At 41.4% G+C, this 19,584-nt stretch overlaps 1 protein-coding gene across 4 annotated transcripts in view; it reads right to left on the bottom strand.

Moving 5' to 3' along the window:
* slc12a6 (solute carrier family 12 member 6) overlaps window positions 1-17,358 on the bottom strand; it is a 29,753-nt gene extending 12,395 nt beyond the window's left edge. Inside the window, exons 1-11 of one of the 4 annotated variants that reach the window (XM_076027962.1) lie at window positions 17,183-17,358; window positions 14,125-14,834; window positions 9,242-9,336; window positions 7,970-8,098; window positions 7,282-7,428; window positions 7,118-7,172; window positions 2,579-2,709; window positions 1,699-1,940; window positions 1,475-1,602; window positions 444-626; window positions 162-326 (exon numbers count right to left, since the gene is read on the bottom strand). In XM_076027962.1, coding sequence (XP_075884077.1) covers window positions 162-326; window positions 444-626; window positions 1,475-1,602; window positions 1,699-1,940; window positions 2,579-2,709; window positions 7,118-7,172; window positions 7,282-7,428; window positions 7,970-8,098; window positions 9,242-9,336; window positions 14,125-14,335 — 1,486 coding nt within the window. In that variant the 5' untranslated portion in view covers window positions 14,336-14,834; window positions 17,183-17,358. Of the gene's footprint in view, window positions 1-161; window positions 327-443; window positions 627-1,474; window positions 1,603-1,698; window positions 1,941-2,578; window positions 2,710-7,117; window positions 7,173-7,281; window positions 7,429-7,969; window positions 8,099-9,241; window positions 9,337-9,662; window positions 9,796-14,124; window positions 14,835-17,182 lie in introns of those variants that run through there. The other 3 variants (XM_076027963.1, XM_076027965.1, XM_076027966.1) reach the window with 3 other exon arrangements.
* Window positions 17,359-19,584: the final 2,226 nt, after the last annotated feature.

Below are 19,584 nucleotides of genomic sequence, written 5' to 3' on the forward strand. Positions count from 1 at the left end.
GATATAGAGGCATCAAAGTATCATCAAGCATCAAAGTAAAGCACGGCCAAATTTGTAACTGTACAATAACACATCGATTTTGTTATGAATGTTAGACAAAACACACAATATGAGAATGCATTGAGCAGAACCTGATTAAACCAATTTAACATTTATTGTACCTGTGACTGAGGGGAAGAAGATGCCCACCAACAGTGTGAAAGAGGTGGTGATGTCAGCAAAAACATACTGATGTTGAGTTGATGCTGGGTGGCCTTCATTGGAGGACAACAGGAGGTCTTTCTCCACAACGTCTCCTTTGCTGAGGTAGTGGCTCCACAGGTTCTCTGCGGACAGGAAGGCGACAGGCTCGCTCAACGCTGACACACTTTGTTTGTTCAGTTGAGATTGTAAAGGAGCTCCATTGCTGCCACGCGGTGAACAAATGACTTGCAACCTGTTACCTGTGATGATGCCACTGGCCAGACCGGGTATGCCGTTGATCTCGGTGAAGTTGTTGGAGTTGAAGTATTTGTCACAGGAGGCGTTGAGGTGCGGTGTGTCACAGAAATGATTCCAAATGCTGGTGGTGTTCAGCAGTGGAGGACCGAGGGTGGGGTCAAAGGTCGTGCTCATGGTGCTGTTTTCTAAAGGGGAAGAAGCCAACCTATGCATTATGACTGTCAAGGCTGCGTTTCCCATGACCCCTAGAATTGTGCAAAATTGAATATATGGCAATAAAACACTGGTGATGGAAACGGCTCAACTTGGAAAAACGTCTAAAATATGTCTCAAAGGTTTTGACGCTGTCATGAGGTGGTTTTTCAAGACTTATCCATACAGAGGTAGATCGCAAAAGTCTCATGGAAAGACTTTTTTCGCATTTACACGTCAGCGGACGTGACGTACGGGGTCACGTGACCAGTTGACTTCAAGTGAAAATGTTGCGTTATGATTGGACGGAGGAGGAGACGGAATATTTTTTCCAAGTAATCAAAGAGAAAAATACAACAACCATTCTGGACAGCAAACAAACGTAAGCAATCGAAAGCAAATGCGATTCACATAAAATCTCGTCCCGCGATATTTTACAAGTATTACGGCTTATGTGCTTCACACCATTCAATGGAAACACCTGCAAATCGCAACTGCACTTTGTCGTAATTTTAAGAAATATCTCTTTTATTTGTGAAAAACTGTCATGGAAACGCAGCTACTATTATGCACAACTGCAATATATGTATATATGTATCTATGTGTCTATACATATATATCTATATATATGTGTGGTTTTTTTTTTATTAGAATTTTTTTTATACTGTCCTTTTATCTCTTTATACCATCGATTTGCTCTTTGCATGCCTTTCATGACACTAACTCCATTGTAAAGCTGCTAGAAACACGAGTTTCTCCTGGAGATCAATAAAGTACCTGTCTAATCTATCTAATGTAATCTAATCAAAGGCTGGTCGGAGGTAGACATATTTTTTTTTACCCATGACGATGGTGAAGTTGGTGTCTGCTCCTTCTTCGGGTCCTTTCATCGGCACGTTGATCGTCTTCACACACAGGCTGTCATCCAGTACATGGCCACTGATGGTCCTATTTCCCAGTATGCACACGCTGCAAATTGAAAAGCTCATTGGTCATTCAAAAAAAACAAACAAACAAATCAACTGCCAACGCTGACTTTGTAAAAACGTAGAATTCTTGGCTCACGGGAAATGAGGAGGTTTGAAGGCAGAGACGAGCGCTCCGATGTAAATGGAGACGATGGAAACGATGACACAGGCCAGGAAGATGGAAGCCAGTTTGTTGACGTACTTCACACCAACAAAGACCAGCAAGGACATCAGGAGGAGACAGATGGAGCTGTAGACGCGCATGTTGTTCAACATAGCTGCGCCTTCGCCCTCGGGTTGCTTTGATTCAAAAATGGCCGCCTTTGGTACGATATACATCTGAAGAGACAAACGGAAGCAAACTCAGAGCCAATCGAAATCTATCATGAATGCAATGAGTCCAATTGCTTGTGTTCACAGCATGGATGGACGGTAAAACCATCTTGGTTTCGTGAATATTTTTGATCGCTCAAATGGAACACTTGAATTAATTCAAGTTCAGATGCTACAGGTGCAAACAGCTACTCACAGTCAAGGCTTTATAATGAGACAAAATGTCTCTTTTTCAAAAACAGTTTAATTAAATACAATGGAAAACTCATGAAGCCATCATCGTATGGACGCATCGGATCAGGCAACATGCTTCCAGCGTTAGGGTCAAAGTTCTTTGTCTTGCTAAAAAAACATATCAAGTAGAAACTATTTCAGGTCCAGGTTCTCATTCTATAATAGGAGTGAAAAGATGTGGTGCAGTTCAATTAGTTCAAAACACAGTAGGACAACAGTGGTAATTCTAGCATATTTAACTATAGTGTGAGGACAACATTAGAAATCAAGATTATTATCAATTATATTGCATATATTATAGCATTATACATGTAACATTTGGCAAATTAAACCTTTAATCGGATATAATTGTAATTAATATTTTGAATACATAATAATAATAAAATAATAATAATAAAGACAAAACAAACCAGAAAGATCTCAATAGCACCCAAGATGTACATGGCTCCTGCGAAGGTGGTGCCAAGGTAGAAACACAGGCCCACTGCGCCCCCAAACTCTGGACCCAGAGAGCGACTGATCATGAAGTAGGATCCTCCAGCTGAAGGGAAGGAAGAGAGGGGCACAGAGGGCGTGGCAGGCAGGGTTTATCAGGGTTGGAAGACGTGGACATGAGGAGGGACGGGGGAAGAGGCATGATGAGTGATGGAGAAACAGAAATGGGAAAATTTAACACATAGAGAAGAGAGAAATAAAGGTAAAATAAAAGACAGGTTGTAATGGGTGTTAGTCACATTGTGATGTAAGGAGATTGAGAGAGAGAGAGACAGAGAGAGAGAGAGAGAGAGAGAGAGAGAGAGAGAGAGAGAGAAGAGAGATGATGAGAAAAGTCCTTCTATGCTTGAAGAAATAAGCATAACATTCTACAGGACAAACTGGAATAAGAAGACAAAGCACATTCTATGTCAAATTGTATCTTCAACTGTTTTTCAATCTCACTTGAAACTCGAAAGCTACAAACTAAGGCTCAACTCGGCCCGGGTGGACATCAGACCATCTTCTGGCCACCCCAAAGATTAAAGTCCACACTGAAATGAACTATTAAACACTCGCCTCACTGTGAGGCGTTTCAACACATCAGCGACAAAAGATTGGATTTTTGTTCATTGTCTTTTTGGGAATTGAGCGTTATTATCAGTACTTATTATAAATTATAGGACAAAGACGACAACAAAACATTACTTTCAATTTGAAACTGAAATAAAGGTTGACATATAATATGTATGAAGCGTTCAAATGTTTATGAATTCAACCACACAAAAAACAACAGATGTGTTAATAAATGTTGACGTCGCAAACAAGTGAGTTTCAACTGAACAGTTTCTGATAATAATTTGAACCAGATGTTATACAGAGAACATGGGGGGATAATAACTGCCAGTAAAAAACAAACAAACTATTATTATTATTATTATTATTATTATTATTATTATTATTATTATTAACTAATGTTAATGAATAGTCGGTGAATTCATTGTTTGGCTTAGGTAACTCCACCCAGTCATAAAAAAGAATCCACGTGTGGTGCTCGTGATTTAGCACACGGTTACTAATTCTGTAGAAATCAAACCTATTTTCTGTGGAGGTCTTGAAGCCAAACAATGTGAACTACATTTTTACAACACAGCAGTGTCAATACACGCGGCGAGCGATTCTGAGAGAAGAAAAGATAACATGGGAAAGATATTATGGGATGAAATGTAAACAGGATGTTGAATTATTATTATTTTTTTTAAATCCAGTTTTTTTTTTGTTGCTACATTCCATTATCAAAATGTCACTTGCCAAATATTCCACAAATTCCATATTTGGGATATTCCTCTAGATGTACTACAGTGAGAGGTTAAGTCAATGGCAGGAAAAAAAAAATTGCTATATTCCTTTTTAATGTGCGTACAGACAGACGAGAAGAGGAAAGTGGAGGGAGAGACGGGACAAAAAGATGAAATTCATTAGAAAAACGTGTTGAACACGACTGCAGCTGGGAGACAAACAGAAACAATGTGTCAAGTGAAGAATCTAATATGCAACATGACTGTCATCTGGTCGAGAAGACAATAGGTCCTCTCAACAAAAATCTATTTGTTTTTAAATCAGTGGGGGGAGAGAGACACAGGGACTGGTACTGCCAACAGCCAATGGATTGTATTTATGTTGCAATGACAGCTAAACTATTAATAGTCAATCAGTGGCACTTAACAAGCCATTGATCATGTATGGACAAACAGGCTCAGTCCTTTTATCCACAAACATGAAATATACTCCAACTGCTATGTTACTGAAAAATATAAAATACCATTGAATATATCATAAACACCACTCTGTAACACCATACATACTATTCAGTCACTTATTCAAGCATTAATCAAACAGAACATTTAGTCATTTTCAATTGCTCTGAGTCAATTTTAACAGGCTTGGGTGATGTTTTTGGCTAAAACACTTGATAAATAATTAAAACGCAAAATTAGTACAAGTTTTTGCTTTCTTGTCCTCAACGCAACAAACTCCAAATTGTGTAGTCTGCACTGTGCTTAATTACTATACTGACATTACAAAAAAACAACAACTTCGCAGGTCTTTTTTTTTTATGATGGGAAAGGTCACAAGGATGCTTTTCAATCTTAGTTTGATTTGGGTTTCTAATGTAATTAAAACCAAAATTAAAAACAAAACAAAAACGCATTTAGTTTATTTTCAGTAACTTTATCCACAACCATTTCATATTTAACTAGAAATAACGCATGTCCACGTGGTAAAAGAAGCAATATATCTCCAAAAACAAATACTAGTCAGCAGGCCAATTCTTCTCCTACAGGAGCAGAAGTTCTTCCTTTTGGGGGTTTCAGGCTCTGTTTATGTATTCTGCATTGCATTATTACCTGCAATCATGTGTGGATTTTCGAATTGCAGCAGGGTGCAGTGCAGCTAGGTCAATGTGCAGCATGGTGGGTTGATACAGAGAGGCACAGATCAAACACACAGCGCCGCCGCTTCCACGGCACACACAAACACGCCACTTGCCAGCACCTCATGTTGGGGCATAATCATAGTTTTACTTTGTTCATCGTTTGTGAATTTCCATGGTCGTGGGTGGCCAGAATCAGAATTGACACTGAAATCCCAACAACTGCACAGCCTTGTTTGAAATCCAATTAAAAGATATATATGTATATATGTATATATGTATATATATATATATACACATATATATATATATGTATACATATATACATATATACATATATACATACATATACACACACACACACACATATATATATATATATATATATATATATATATATATATATACATATATATACATATATATATATACATATATATACATATATACATATATATATATATATATACATTTCAAGGTTGGATCACTGCTGAAAACCAATGTATGTCATAGTGCACCTTCCACATTCTGCTTCCCTTTTTTTTCAACTCTTCCCCTTTCACACAAGCAGACATATCGTCAACAGACTTTGACCGGGTTACCCATGTGACACATCTATAATAGAAAGTCTTCTTTCAAATGAAGAAGGAGTAGTAAGAAGGTAGAGAAACAGAACTATCGCAGAGATTAGACAATAAGACCCAAGAGGAGAACAGCCTGAAGCTTCAGCCGAGATCATCTCTTTCTAAGATTGGGGGATAAAGAGGAAGAGAGTCAACAGACAGCCCTGCATTTAGAGCTCCCACAGCACCATGCAGGCTGCCCCTAGGCTCAATCACACGGCGGAAGAAAAAGGTTTTTGGACACCTCACATATTTCTGATGTACTGCAATGTGCTACGAATCAGTCTAAAGTCTCCAAGTGCCGTTTATTTTAGTGCAGTCACCAACATGAAGCCACATGGCAAACACTGCAGGCATGGTTGAGAAAACCCGGCTTATCGCTGCCTCTGCACAATTTGACTGTCTTTGCACATCTGCTTTGGTTGTTTGTTGGACAGAGACACACGGAGAAGCCTCACTAATTTCGTTGTGTTTACCTGACATAATGACAATCAAACTATTCTATTCTATTCTATATTGATTGGACTGTTTTTGTAACTGCTGTATAGTTTATTTTCTGTAGTGTTTTTTAGTGCTGCAACAGTGTAGATTCCCTATTTGGTATCAATAAAGTACATCTATCTATCTATCTATCTATCTACATGCAGCACCTGCTGCACTTTTCTGCCCAGCTCAGAAACAGATGCTTCGGCAAGATGCCTTTGTCCCTTGAACTCATCCAGAGTCCAAGGGTACGAAAAGAACGAGAAGATTGTGGTTTTCTTATTTGTCTTGTTAACAATAAACGAACAAAAAGAAGACGTCATTTGTCTGCGTGTCTCTGATGCAGCAAAACCCTTTGAAATACACACAAAAAAAATCAAATATTTAACGTCAATAATTGGGATTTGGTAAAATTTTAAAACTTTCATCATGTGCTGTATACATTCTATACACAGAAGGTATCTTAAAAATAGTATATATACACATAGTCTGTAGTATAACTTCCAACTACGTGTTGGCTCTTATTTTGGGTGAGGTAAACAAAAAACAAAAACGAGGGAAACCTCACCAGCATCAGCTACCATCATCCCCACTGCCTGACACACTGTGTTCAGCATTAATGAAACAGTCGGGCCTCTCTTGAACGTGCGTTTAACACGCTATGACACGCTATGACAAGTTAAGAAGAAATGTTCACTGTGGGATACGAACTAGCAACCAATTTGCTAAATCAACAAACACAGAGGGGAGGTACAATATTACGACATAGTGTTGGGAAGCAACCGTGAATAAACACACACAGGGAAACACCAAGTGATTGACTAAAAAGCTGTTCAGGGATGTTCCAAAAAAGCTCGAGGCGGCGTCCCTCGGGCAGAGCACTTTCACAGACAGGTGTAGAGACGATATAAGGGAAGTAACGTAAAGAGGACTACCTGGCACAACTCCATTTGTGGCGATTGCACTCATTGATATTGCCGTCAGCATTGTCTACAAAGAGACAGAGTGCCTTTAGTACATTTGGAGTGGTTCTTATTCCTGCAGTATCCTGTGGCTTTTTTTTTTTATCCTGTGACAACGTGAGCGGGCAAATACTTACGCAGCAGCAACACACAAAGACAATGCAGAGGGCCTGCAGCACCCCCGCACTTCCCACCACCCAGGTCAACCGCAGGAAGAGGATGACACCAAAGATGTTCTGCAGGCAAGGAAGGTAGACGCCCATAAAGGTTCCCATCTGCGGAGACTGAGCGGAGACACAAGAGAAGATGTGAGAACGATGCATCTGCCATCATTCAAATCACCAGTCAAAACACATCTCTTCCGTACTGCTTTTAACCTTTGATTACTGTTTTTACGTTTCTTATTAACGACACTTGATACTCACTTCCCTGTTTTCTCTTGTTTTACTCCACATTCTTGATTTATTTGTTGGTATATTTGAAGTAGTTCAACTGCAAATTTTATTCGGATGTGTTTTAACCTTTGTAACCTTTTCTTTTTTTGTAGAGTTTCTTCGAAAATCACTCTATAAATAAAATGTGTTGTTATTGTTATTGTTATTATTATTATTATTATTATTATTATTATTATTATTATTATTATATAATAGTAATAATAAAATAATTATAATTATTAATAATAACAACAACAACAACAATACTGCAAGCAGTTATAAAACATTTCAAAATGTACCTGAATTGTTTTATGACCCAGTTCAATAAAAAGTCTGTTTGTCCAGCAGTCCTCCAGCTATTAACTTGAAATTTGGACTTTATGTGCAATACCTTGCTCGCTTTCTTCTTCTCGCCGATGCTCTCAGCTTCCTCGTGTTCTTTGGCCCCCTGCGTCAGGTTGGTGTAGTTGGCCAGGCGATTGAGGAGAGACGACACCTTGGGCCGAGTGTCCATCTCCTCCTGTGGTGTGAAAGAGAAAAGAAGGGAGAAGAGACAGAAAATGCAAATGACTAAAGAGGCGCTGACGACCTGAAATTTTTCTCAAGAAATTTGGACAGTAATCTAGTTCTCATAGACAGGAACAGAATAGTCAAGAGAGAAAAATCAGAACCACGAGCAAAGAGGAATCCAACAGAATCCATTTTTCTTTTTTCTTTTTTTGAAAAAAAGACTGACAGAAACCTTGAATGTCGTGTTTAAACAGCAACATGTGGAACAGGGTTGCTTTCATGTACACTACCAGTCGAAACACCCGTTTCTTCTTTCTACATTGTAGATACACACTCAAGACATCACAGACAATATTTGACCAAGATATGCGGATTAATGTGGCAAAAGTATTAAACACCTAAATATGCTATGCTATATATATTTTATATGAAGGGTGGCTATTCTAGATCATCTAAAATATAAAACTTGTTTGAGTGATTTCATACTTGTTTGTTTAATACATATTCCATATGTGTTCATTCATAGTTTTGTTGCCTTGAGTGACAACCTACAACGCAAATAGTCAAAGAAAAACCATTCAATCAGAAGGATGTGTCTAAACCTTTGACTGGTTGTGTAACTTTGGAAGAAAGAAGGCAGTTGGTCTGAAGAGTTTCTGTCTTTCTTTTCTCTGTGTCTGTTTAGATGTGCATTCTGTTTAGGCTCCCCGCTGATTTGTGTGAGCAACACAACACTGCGGCTGCTTAGCAATAACTTTGCTCTCGTAAAATCAACCCACTTTATTCCGGTAATATAATGGTAATAACAGCGTACACAATGCGAGCCTCGAGGCCGACCGGAGTGCCGCTTTAGCAGAGTGGTGGTGGTAGAGTCTGCTTGCAAATGATCCCCGTGCCGTGTGGATCTTAATAATGTAACTATCAATAACACTTAATAATGAAGTGTCTGGCACAAACAACCTCACAGGTTCAACATGCCAATCAGCAAAAAACTCTGAAGTCACCAGTTGCCTTTGCTGGATTCTATGTGAACGGCGCGGGCAGGTTACTGGTGCGGCTCTGCTTGGGCTCTTAGAGCCGGACGGGTTCTTGTGTGAAAATGGCTCGTGATGCACAGTCATGTTCAAATAAGGCAAGAGTTTGAATTTCAAACCTCAAATAAGGCCAAGTTCCGGTCATAGAAGTCATCGTCATCCATCCCATGAGTGTTGTTGATGTACACGCTGGAAATCTTTGAATTTCCATCACCTGGATAAAAAGTAGGAGGTTAGAATTAAGGAGAGTCAGAAGAAGGGACAGGCAAGTCACAACTAATTCTTGTATGTTCTTTTTTTCCTGAAGGCATTTCAGTTATTTTGTCACCTATTTCTGTATTGCGGTCTATGGGAAAAGGCTTTTTGGGCTCATGGGATTTTTTTCCTGGCTGCAGTACCTCAAGTGGCCAGTGGGGAAAAACCGAACGCCAGCATATTCCCACTCCAGCATCCAGTTCTTGTAATACATTCATGGAGGCAACTCACAATGAGTAGAGCTAGGTGGCGCTGAAGCTAATATGACATGAATGGGCTACTTACACTGCTGCTATCCAAACTACGGTTGACATGACCCAAATGTAGCATTATCACAGCTTTCTGCTGCCGCTGTCAGCTCACTGAAACCAACAGTTACAAAGGAAAGCTGATGTGAAGGACGTGAAGCTAAAACCAGCCAACTGGAAGCAAAGACTGCAAGCATGCTGGCAGCACACCGAGAGGCAGTGTCAAAATATCTTGTAAGGAATTTCCCAGTTACTGCCACAAGAGGGCCACTACTGTTTAACTGCATGGTTATTTTTTTGTACTGTGTGTGTGTGTGTGTGTGTGTGTGTGTGTGTGTGTGTGTGTGTGTGATGAAAGCATTCAAACCAATTGTTCATCTATGTTCTTTGGCTGTGAATTACAACCAAAAATCAGACTTCCTATGATATTCAGCATTTTTTAAGAAACGTTCCCCATTTAAAATGAACAGGATGACGTTCTGAATTTAAAAAAAAAATTCAAACGTTCCCCATTCAGTCACAGTTTCAGCGAGAAACGTTATTAAAAAGTGAAAATGTTCGGCATGCCGAGACACAGCTGTCAAACTGGTTTCTGCCATCCAGGGGAAAAAAACAAAACACTGACGGAGAGATGAAGAGCCTCATAACGAGTTATCATCTTCACCAACAGATTCAGAGTCGACCTTCGTGCTGGAAAGCACACAATCGCACGCAGACATGGACGCAACGGCCACCATGGGCCAGGTTCCATTTCCACCTCAGTCAGCACAGGCGGCTGCCTCAGCAGCACCTGAGTCAGCAAACATCACTTCCCTCCCGCGACGCCACGGTCGCGCCACTGCAGGCAGCTGCTGCTACTGTGTGCACCCGTTACATTTATTGGAAATGACATCTGACCTGACATAACCTGACCGCTCATTGTGCAAACACGCAAAGAAAAGCATCTGCATCTTGTTGTCTGGATAAACCGTGAATTCAGAGAGGAACAAAGGTTTCGTTACTTGCTCCATTGACTTCCATTACAATTCTCTTCCCGAGTTTCCAGGAAAAGCACAGAGATCCCACCTGATTCCACTGCTGCTGTGATCACACACTTTGGCCTACGACAATAAAATGTAGACGCACATAATATATATGTAACATTTGCTTTGGCTGTAGGTAATCCTGTCTCATGGAAGTTAATTCGAGGTAATGCTAATTTAAGATTACTGACATTAAAGTGAGGTAACTCCAGCTACTCTGATGCTGCCGCCAATATGACAAGAATGTTGGTGTATTTTTAAACTAACAGGAATATCCTGAAATCGCCTTCACAATTCTGGTGGACACACACACACACACACACACACACACACACACACACACACACACACACACACACACACACACACACACACACACACACACACACACACACACACACACACACACACACACACACACAGAGTTGTCAGCAGGGAACAAACACAGAAAAAGACCAACATTTGGCCTGTGGGTGGCAACTTCCCATCCTGCTTCCAGATCTTCTGGCCAGAGACTGCGAGTGTGAAACTAACTACACGGGATATCGAGGAGTTGAGACTAACAAAGTCGCACTTGCAAGTTGCAAAGTTACACAGGCTGATACAACACTTTGTATGCAGTGTACGGAACGGTTTTTGGACGCCTCGTGCATTCGTGTTACACTGCGTCGCGCGAAGACTCAGTCGAAAGACTCCAAGTGCAGTTTATTGTTTGTGCAGACACCGACATTTACCTCACGTGCTTCACCTGCACTGCTCAGTTCAGCTCAGAACTGGACGCTTGTGTCCGTTTGGAACACAATCCAGAGCAAAAGAGAAGAAGAACTACAAGAGTTTAGTTTTCTTATTTTGTGTTATTGCCAATAAACAACCAAAAGTGTGTTTGTTTGTACGTCTCCGATGCAGTCAAACCTTTTGAGACACAATAAAAAAAAAATCTTCTGGCAAATACTTAAAGACAGTAATTGGGATTAAGTAAAAAAGTTTCCACGACAGTTTGTCCTCCTTTGGGAATGCAGACAGCAGGGAGGAGAGACTTCTGCTCACTGGTTGAAGATACACCACGGTCAAACCATTTCCAAAAACCTTCATTCTTTTACACGCACATTCCCACTGCAACAAACACAGACAGCAGCAGCAGACAGCAGCAGACAGCAGCAGCAGCGACCGCTCTTGTGTGGCGCAGTGGAGCACAGCATGTTCAAAGCCTAACCTGTTGGTCAGGACAGTCGAGAATCACACAACCAGGACAACAGACACCGCACAACTTGTTCCACTCCCAGTGTCCAACCCTGCTGCGCCTCAACTCGTGGCTGATAAGAGACTTTCCCACCGCGCAGCAGGAGCCGGAGGAACACCACTGAGCTGGAAGTTCACTCGCTGTGGTCATGAAAAATATTCAAAAAGCTCGAAAAAAAAAACAACCTGAAAAGCAGCTCATCTGAATACAGAGACACAGTTCCTGCGCTGCCTCCCCAGCTTGGCACACACGTGGGAACACAGCTGTTTATTTTTGTCAGGGTGTTTCCCCAGAGGATCAACACATCAGCACATTAAGCCCTGTCTTCTTTTTTTTTCCCGGCGACTGTGAGAAAGCCATGAGGTGGGAAGCTGATGGACCCCAGGTGTGTTCGTGCACGTGCGCTCAACACACAACACGACAAGTTTTCAAACCGCAAACACATCATCAGAGTGCATCTGACATCTGACATCTCTCTCTCTTCATGTGTGTACAAACTGACCATTGCACAACTGTATCACACACACACACACACACACACACACAATATATATATATAGATAGATATATATATACTATAGTTTAGAACATTGCATCTATCAATCAATCAATCAATCAATCAAACCTATCTAATGTTTGTGGAAAAAAAAAGTACTGAGCCTGTTTTTTTTATTTTGAAGGCTGAAGTTAAAAGCCATACATGATCAATAACCGTCGAGCGCTACTGATTGGCTATTAATACAGAAACAATCCATCTTTTCTCTTTTTGCTTTCTACCCATCGCGATCGCACTCGGTCAGCACCGGGTTCTCTTGGCAGGACACCACTTCTCACACGCTCTCTCCTTCAGGTGAGTGACTGACTGACTGCAGCGCAGCGCAGTGCAGCGCAGTGCAGTGCAGTGCAGAGGTGTCTCCGCCCGTCTCCCTCCATCTCCTGTCTACACCGCAACTGGTCCAAACCCAATCGGATTACTGGGCTCCATTTCTATTTATGGAAGCTTATTAAACAGCGCAGGGCATCCACACCAGTGTGCAAGTGCTTGAGTGGATCAGCGTGGCTAATTCAGTTACATCTCTTCACAGCTATAATGACCTTGTTGATCCTGTGAAACAACTTGGCTATTCTTGCAACACATGTGGAACGACGACATCTCTGTAGAGTCTCTCCACGCAACGGCGGTGCGGTCACGGCACTGGCCGTCTTAGCTGGGAGTTCGTTTCAAATCCCGTCTCACCTGGGTAGGCGCGGCTGAGAATTCAGCCCGTCAACAATGCGTATGGGCCGATGAGAGCGGACAGGGGAATGAGACCTACAGTATCATCCCTATATATACTTGCAGCTGTGCTCATGGAATTAATGATCAATTTAAAATAAGCCTTTTGTTGGCAAGCGGTAAGTTTACAGCAGCTTTTGCTTGAGAGAGGAGGGAGTTACCCAGGGGAATGGAGGGAAACCATCTAAAGCAGAGGTGTCAAACTCGTTTTAGTTCACGGGCCGATAGAGGAACATCTATTTCTAAGCGGGCCGGACCGTTAAAATCTTGGTATGATGAGAACTTCAAATAACGACAACTTCACATTGTTTTCTTTTGGTCGTGTTCTCGGAACACTCTGCACTCTGCATGCACGTTTCTCTTTTTTGACAGAGACAATTTGGGCCAATGAGAGTGGCAATCAGTAGATGTAATAAGTTAGGCCGGAAGACAATGAAGCTTCAGAGTGGCTCTACTTGGGCACCACTTGCTCAGCCCTGGTTTGCATAAAAGAAAATGCTATTGCAACATCCAGTGGACAGCAGAGCAGCAGTTCCTTCAATTTTAAATTCCAAAATCATCTTGCGGGCCGGAAATAACACGTTCACGGGCCTGATCTGGGCCCCGGGCCGCATGATTGACACCCCTGATCTAAAGTGACAGGCTTCCTCTTGATTGGAATGCACTTATACGTGCACAGATGGATGAAAATAAATAATTCATATACACGAGTCTGATTCCATTCGATTTGGCTTAATTAAGACTGAATTAAGTCTTTGTGAGAAACAAAATGTCTAAATCTGGAAAAACCTTGAGTTTTTTGACATATGAAAATCCATTGTTCAAATTGCCATTCAGTCGTGTGTCTGGGTTCAGGCGTCACAACAGAGGAGCGGCTGCTACGCCCCATATGTATAAATTAAACTGGAACAGAAGTGGGATGTATTCTTATTGTCATGCCTATTTAAATGCGTGTGAGCACCTTGCTCCATGCTGCTGTGGTCCGGTGTGCCACCCGCTCCTGCTGCGGTGCCGGCCGATGCCTCGGTGAGCGGGTCGCTTCGGTTGATGCTCTCTTTGGAACCGAAGCACACCCGGGCGCCGGAGCGGGAGCTGATGTCGGGCGACGTTTCCGACAGTCCCGGGAGGTCCTCCGCCTTGGTGGGCGTCACCGTGAAGCGCACCGACGCCATGGCGGCTCACTTGGAGAGAGAGGAGGGTGGACGGGGGGAGGGGGGGGCGAGAGAGCCGAGAGCGAGAAGCGGAGAGGGAAGGTGAAGGACGAGTGGTCGAGGAGTGACTGGCCGCCTCCTAGGTGGTGCTGGGGTGGGGGCCGACTCTAGGATTTGTTCTCTTGATGCTGCACATCTCCATTGAAGCAAAGTGGTTGGCTGCAACCACACATATAATGTTTTAAAATATGACTGGAGGTCTGAACTGATGTGAAACAGTTGCAATTGAAAGATCCTCTGAGGATCTACTGCTCTTTAAGGTTCTGTTTGGTCCTGTTTGTGTTTAGCTTTACTGACGTGGTGTTTGTGCTGCTTGTACAAATCCGGTCCTGATATGGAAAAGCAGGGCCGCAGCTCTGGAGAAGAATATGACTAAACATTTAACTCGTCTGCTTCTCTGTTGTTTCTCATGAAAACTCTGATCTCTGCCAAGGTGCCTTTTGGATTTTATTATGTCAGTCTACTCCAGCGCCCATCGACGGTCATAAAGGAACAATGAGGGAGAAGGGGGAAGGAGGGAAATAAGGACAACAAAAACTTCAATTAGCTCATGTGTTTTAAAAAAAAAAAAAGTCAAATTTTTGGTGAAAAAAGACAAAAAAAAGAACACTGTATGTTAGTACAAAACGTAAGTATTTACGTGATAAAAAAAAAAAAAATACAGAATATAATTCACTCCACTGTTGTTCCCTGAGCCACAGATGTTTTCTACCAGATCTCACAGGATCAAATGCAATCGTAACACTGTGTAGTTTGATGATTTGATCTTACACCATCACTGTATAAATGTTACACATTAGGGAACAGAGGATTAAAGAAGATTGGTCTTAAATCCAGTCACATGCACTACAATCAACAGGTAGAGGCTTTAGGAGTATTACATAGTAGCTCCTCGTCATTCTTTTTGCTGAACATGAAGTTTGTGTCTACTCAATTTGACTGTTAAATAATCTTTCTACAGTGAATGTGCACGTCAGTGATTTTTTTAAACACAGATGTTATCCTTTAACAACAACATGGCGACTGTCTAAATGAAGGAGGTGTAAAACAATAACCGGCCAAGAATCCGCTCCACCAGTGCAAAGTCAACCACGACTGACGCCGCCATTCTCCCGAGAGAGAAAAAAAACTGGAGGTGGACACAGCTGGATCTCCTTTTTTCCAGTTTGTAATTGAATTATTAAAGGAGAGCAGTTCTGACCGGTTTGCCTGTGACTGCTGGCTGCCTTCTTCTTTAGAACTCTGCACGCAGGGACATGACACGGCCTGTTTTGTGTTTAGTTTCTTGAATAACGATAATCCTTTCATAATGCTGTCAGTCTCGCATGCACTTTCTGAACACATTCAGAAAAAAAAAAGAGAGAAAACCTGTTGTTTTTTTTGTTTTTTTCTCCAATACATTACGTAAACACTGCGTGTTTGTCATGACTCGGGCCTATTTTAACATGTTACATCCCACTCAAGTACGACAGCGGAAGTCTGCGTTGTGTGTAATGGGTTGGAAACACCCCAGAGTGAGGACACATTCAGACCAACAAACAATTTAAAGATGTGTCAGTTCAACTGCTTCTACTGTGTGGACTGCAAGGAAACCAAAACCATCTCATCAACTATAACTATAGAATAACATATACTATTTAGGACAACTCAATATTATTTGTATTTTATTTATTAACATATTTTCATTATGGTTTAATTTTTATTAACAAAAAAAAAAAAAAAAAAAAAAAAAAAAAAACACTACTGAAAGAGTATCTTTCTAATAGTGCCACTACTAAATGTTGACCCAACCCTTTGTTTTCAATTTTTAATAACAAGCCGCGATATTAAAACGAAGTGCATAAGTTACAAAGTTCTGCATAAGCTTGGTTATCTTTAACTGAGCAACGCATTGTCTGCCTTGTTACCGTCCTGACTGCATTATTTGCATTCAGCGCGCTGGAAAAAAAGACAAACCAAATACCTAAGAGCAGTAGAACGCAACAAAAACACGACAATCGCACAGTTGACAACAAATAATTAAGTCGGGGTGTGAAGATAACGCCCTGCAGCAGCAGCAGCAGCAGCAGTGATTAAGAGGCGGTAACAAATGAGGAGTTTCCACAATGTGAATAGTTAATCGTCTGGTCCGTTCAATGTGTCAATATTATAAATAAAATATGACAGCTTAGTTGATGGTGATGCTCGCTTGCTAACAGTCTCTCAGTTGTCACTGTAAGCCAATTAAGTCAGCCATAATAATTCTGGCTTAAACCGGTCGCCGGCCAACACCTCGAATACTTGTATAATACACATAGGAGACCGGCGTGTTGATAAAGTAGGAAAGCCGTGTGTCCGTCATTTGTCTCCCCTGTTTGTCATGGGCAGCATTTCCATGACAAAAGGATTGCGACATCTGTCAGTGGCTGCTGGTCTCAGTGTTCAGCTGCGCGCATTCCTCCAACTGGATAACATCGCAAATTGCGCGTTGTTGATTTGAGACATATTGGCGCAATAATGCGTCTGTTTTGTGACCAAAAAGAGGGCTTTTCGGGGTTTCGATTAAACACGGCCACCGACGGCTCCTTTGTCGGATACCATGAAAACATCTCTTGAGTTGCAAGCGTGTTACAAGAGGTGAATGGCATGAGGTGGTCCCCGTCTTTCGGGTACAGTCGGTGCAGCTAGCCCGGGCTAGCGGCTAGCCGGAGGTTAGCCATGCCGCTGATTAACTCCCCGGAAAACCAACTCATGTCATTTCACACAACTACAAAAAAAAATGCCACTAAATTTCGCAAACTGCACACGCTAGTGACATGAAGTACATACCTGGGGAGCGTTTCCTTTACGGAAGGTTTCCACACACAAGTGTTTTCATTTAGACTGAGTACGTTGTATCCTCTCCCGGGTTTTCTCGCCACTTTTCAGTGTACAGCCGACTAAACAAAAAAAATATTCGAGGACGCATGGCGTGTCCCCTCTCCCTTGCCGTAATCACAGCGGACTGTTCATGCGTAGTAAGGCAGGCGTTGCAAGCCGTCGGACAGAGCTGGACTGTTCGGCGTTGCTACAACAGTGAAGGCATAAGTCTGAATTTGACTGTGTATGTCAATCATTAAACGTTTTGGTGTTTTTTTTCCTTTTTAAATGTAATATTACAACCGTAAGATTATAATTAATTATTAAGTATCATACTTAGTATGTGTGGTGTTTAATTACAGGATTACATTTTGTTCATTTTCAACAGTTTTAAAGTGACAGTTTTAAACGTTGTGCTCAAAATCAATAGATTTCTAATTTGTGTTTCACTCCAACTGTTTTATCTCTTCATTATTCTTGTTTTGATTTATTATTTTCTGCTGTTCCGTTAATTTCACAGTGCCTGCATAAATTAAAGATTACCTTACCTGTCCATTGCTGTATTGGGATGAACACAAAAGTTTGAGTGTCATGTTTTGCATTATATAGAACTTGTTCAGCTGAAAGAAATGATTAACTCGTTTTCCAAAAGTCATTTAATTATTGACTTGTCATGATATGGACTTGGACTTTAAGGCAGACAATTGTGTCTTTCAACAAAACATGATAATAAGTAATGACTTGATGTTCTTCTTCACAACATCTATAAATCTCCTCTTCCTCTTGGCCTCCTGCCTGGTAGTTTAGCATTCTTACCGTCCTGCTCCTAGTATATTCACTGTCCTTCCACTGGACATGTCCATATCACCTCAGTCTGGCCTCTCCGGCATCAGAACACCTTCAGTCTGGATTCTATAAATCCTGGTCTCTCCTAAAGAGACGCTCAACATTTTACCATCTTCTACTTGCAGCACTACCTCCTGTCTTTTCCTCAGCGCTCATGTTCCTAAACTATACAACATCACCGCAATTCTCCCCATTGTTTCATACACAATTTATTTCATTCTTGCTGACACTTTCCCCAAACTCTTCAAAGTTACTTGCACTTGCCTCATTGTATTGGTCTGGACTATTGAGCCTCAGAACTTGAAATCCTCCTCTTTCAAAAGCTCAATTCCCTCAAAATTCCCTCGAAATTCCCTTTCACCATGCCACTTCTATTCCTCACATCAACATTCATGCAGTCCTCATTGCTACAGCAAACCTTCACTTGACACCTTTCAAGGTCAGGCCACCACCTCTTTTGATTCTCCTCCACCTTCTCCCACTACAGATGTCATCTGCCAAAATCATGATCCATGAAGATTCTTGTCATACCTCATCTGTTCGCCTGCCCATCATCATAGAGGCCATGTAGGTGCTCAGAGTTGACCCTTGATGCAGTCCCACCTCTCCACCATCATACTGCTTTCACGTACATCATATGCCACTTTATACAGTTCTCTGCCAGTGCAGACTCACTTCAAAGTTCCTCTCAGCACCCCATCATGACCCTTCTCTCAATCTACAAGGGCATTCTTTGCATAATTTCCTTCATTTTTCATTCAAACGTATAATTAGGACCATTGTGATATTAATTGTCTACTTTGTTAAAATTTAAAAACACAAAAAGGGGTTGTAGCATCATTTATTCATTATTGGAAAAAGTTATAGCTACAAAGTTGAATTAAGGACAAATTGTGGTACTTAAAAAAAAAAAACAAAAAAAAAAACACACAACTTAGTTTGCATTAAAAACAAAGAGTCCACTTAATAGGTCCCAGGCTCCAGAGTTCAGTTCCATCTTCAAATGTCACTTTCGTCCTCAAACATCCATCCATCCAACCAACCATTTTCCCCCTTCACTTTCTCAGAGGATTGGTCTGGGCTGCTGCGTGAGGAGAAGGCCAAAGCGTTTCTTCACCGTCACCCGGTGTCTGGAGAACTTGTCGTCAGGGGAGAATCGAGCAGGGTGGGCCGAGCTGGTGGGCTCACCATCAGGGGTGACTTTCTGTTGGTGGTGAGGAAGGTAACGAGAAAATAGTAGCTGTTGAGAAGTGTCACACCAACAGGACTGGAAAACTGTCACGTGAAATTAAGGATATATATAAAACTACCAAGTTAAAACCAAACTGCTTGGAGGATTTGTTTGAACACTAAAGTTTATCAAAAATAGTTGCCAGACATCCTGAATCTAATCGCATGAAGGTGAAGTGTTGTGAATTAGAATGTGGGTCTGTGTATTATTATAGGTGATGCATACAAAAACACAAATTACTGTCTTCAGAGTCTTCAATGGAACTGATCGAAATCAAACGTGATTAGATTTATCT

Source organism: Nelusetta ayraudi, unplaced genomic scaffold (genome assembly GCF_046127955.1).
Source record: "Nelusetta ayraudi isolate G7.1 ecotype Tasmania unplaced genomic scaffold, CSIRO-AGI_Nayr_v1 ptg000022l, whole genome shotgun sequence".
Taxonomy (NCBI): Eukaryota; Metazoa; Chordata; class Actinopteri; order Tetraodontiformes; family Monacanthidae; genus Nelusetta; species Nelusetta ayraudi.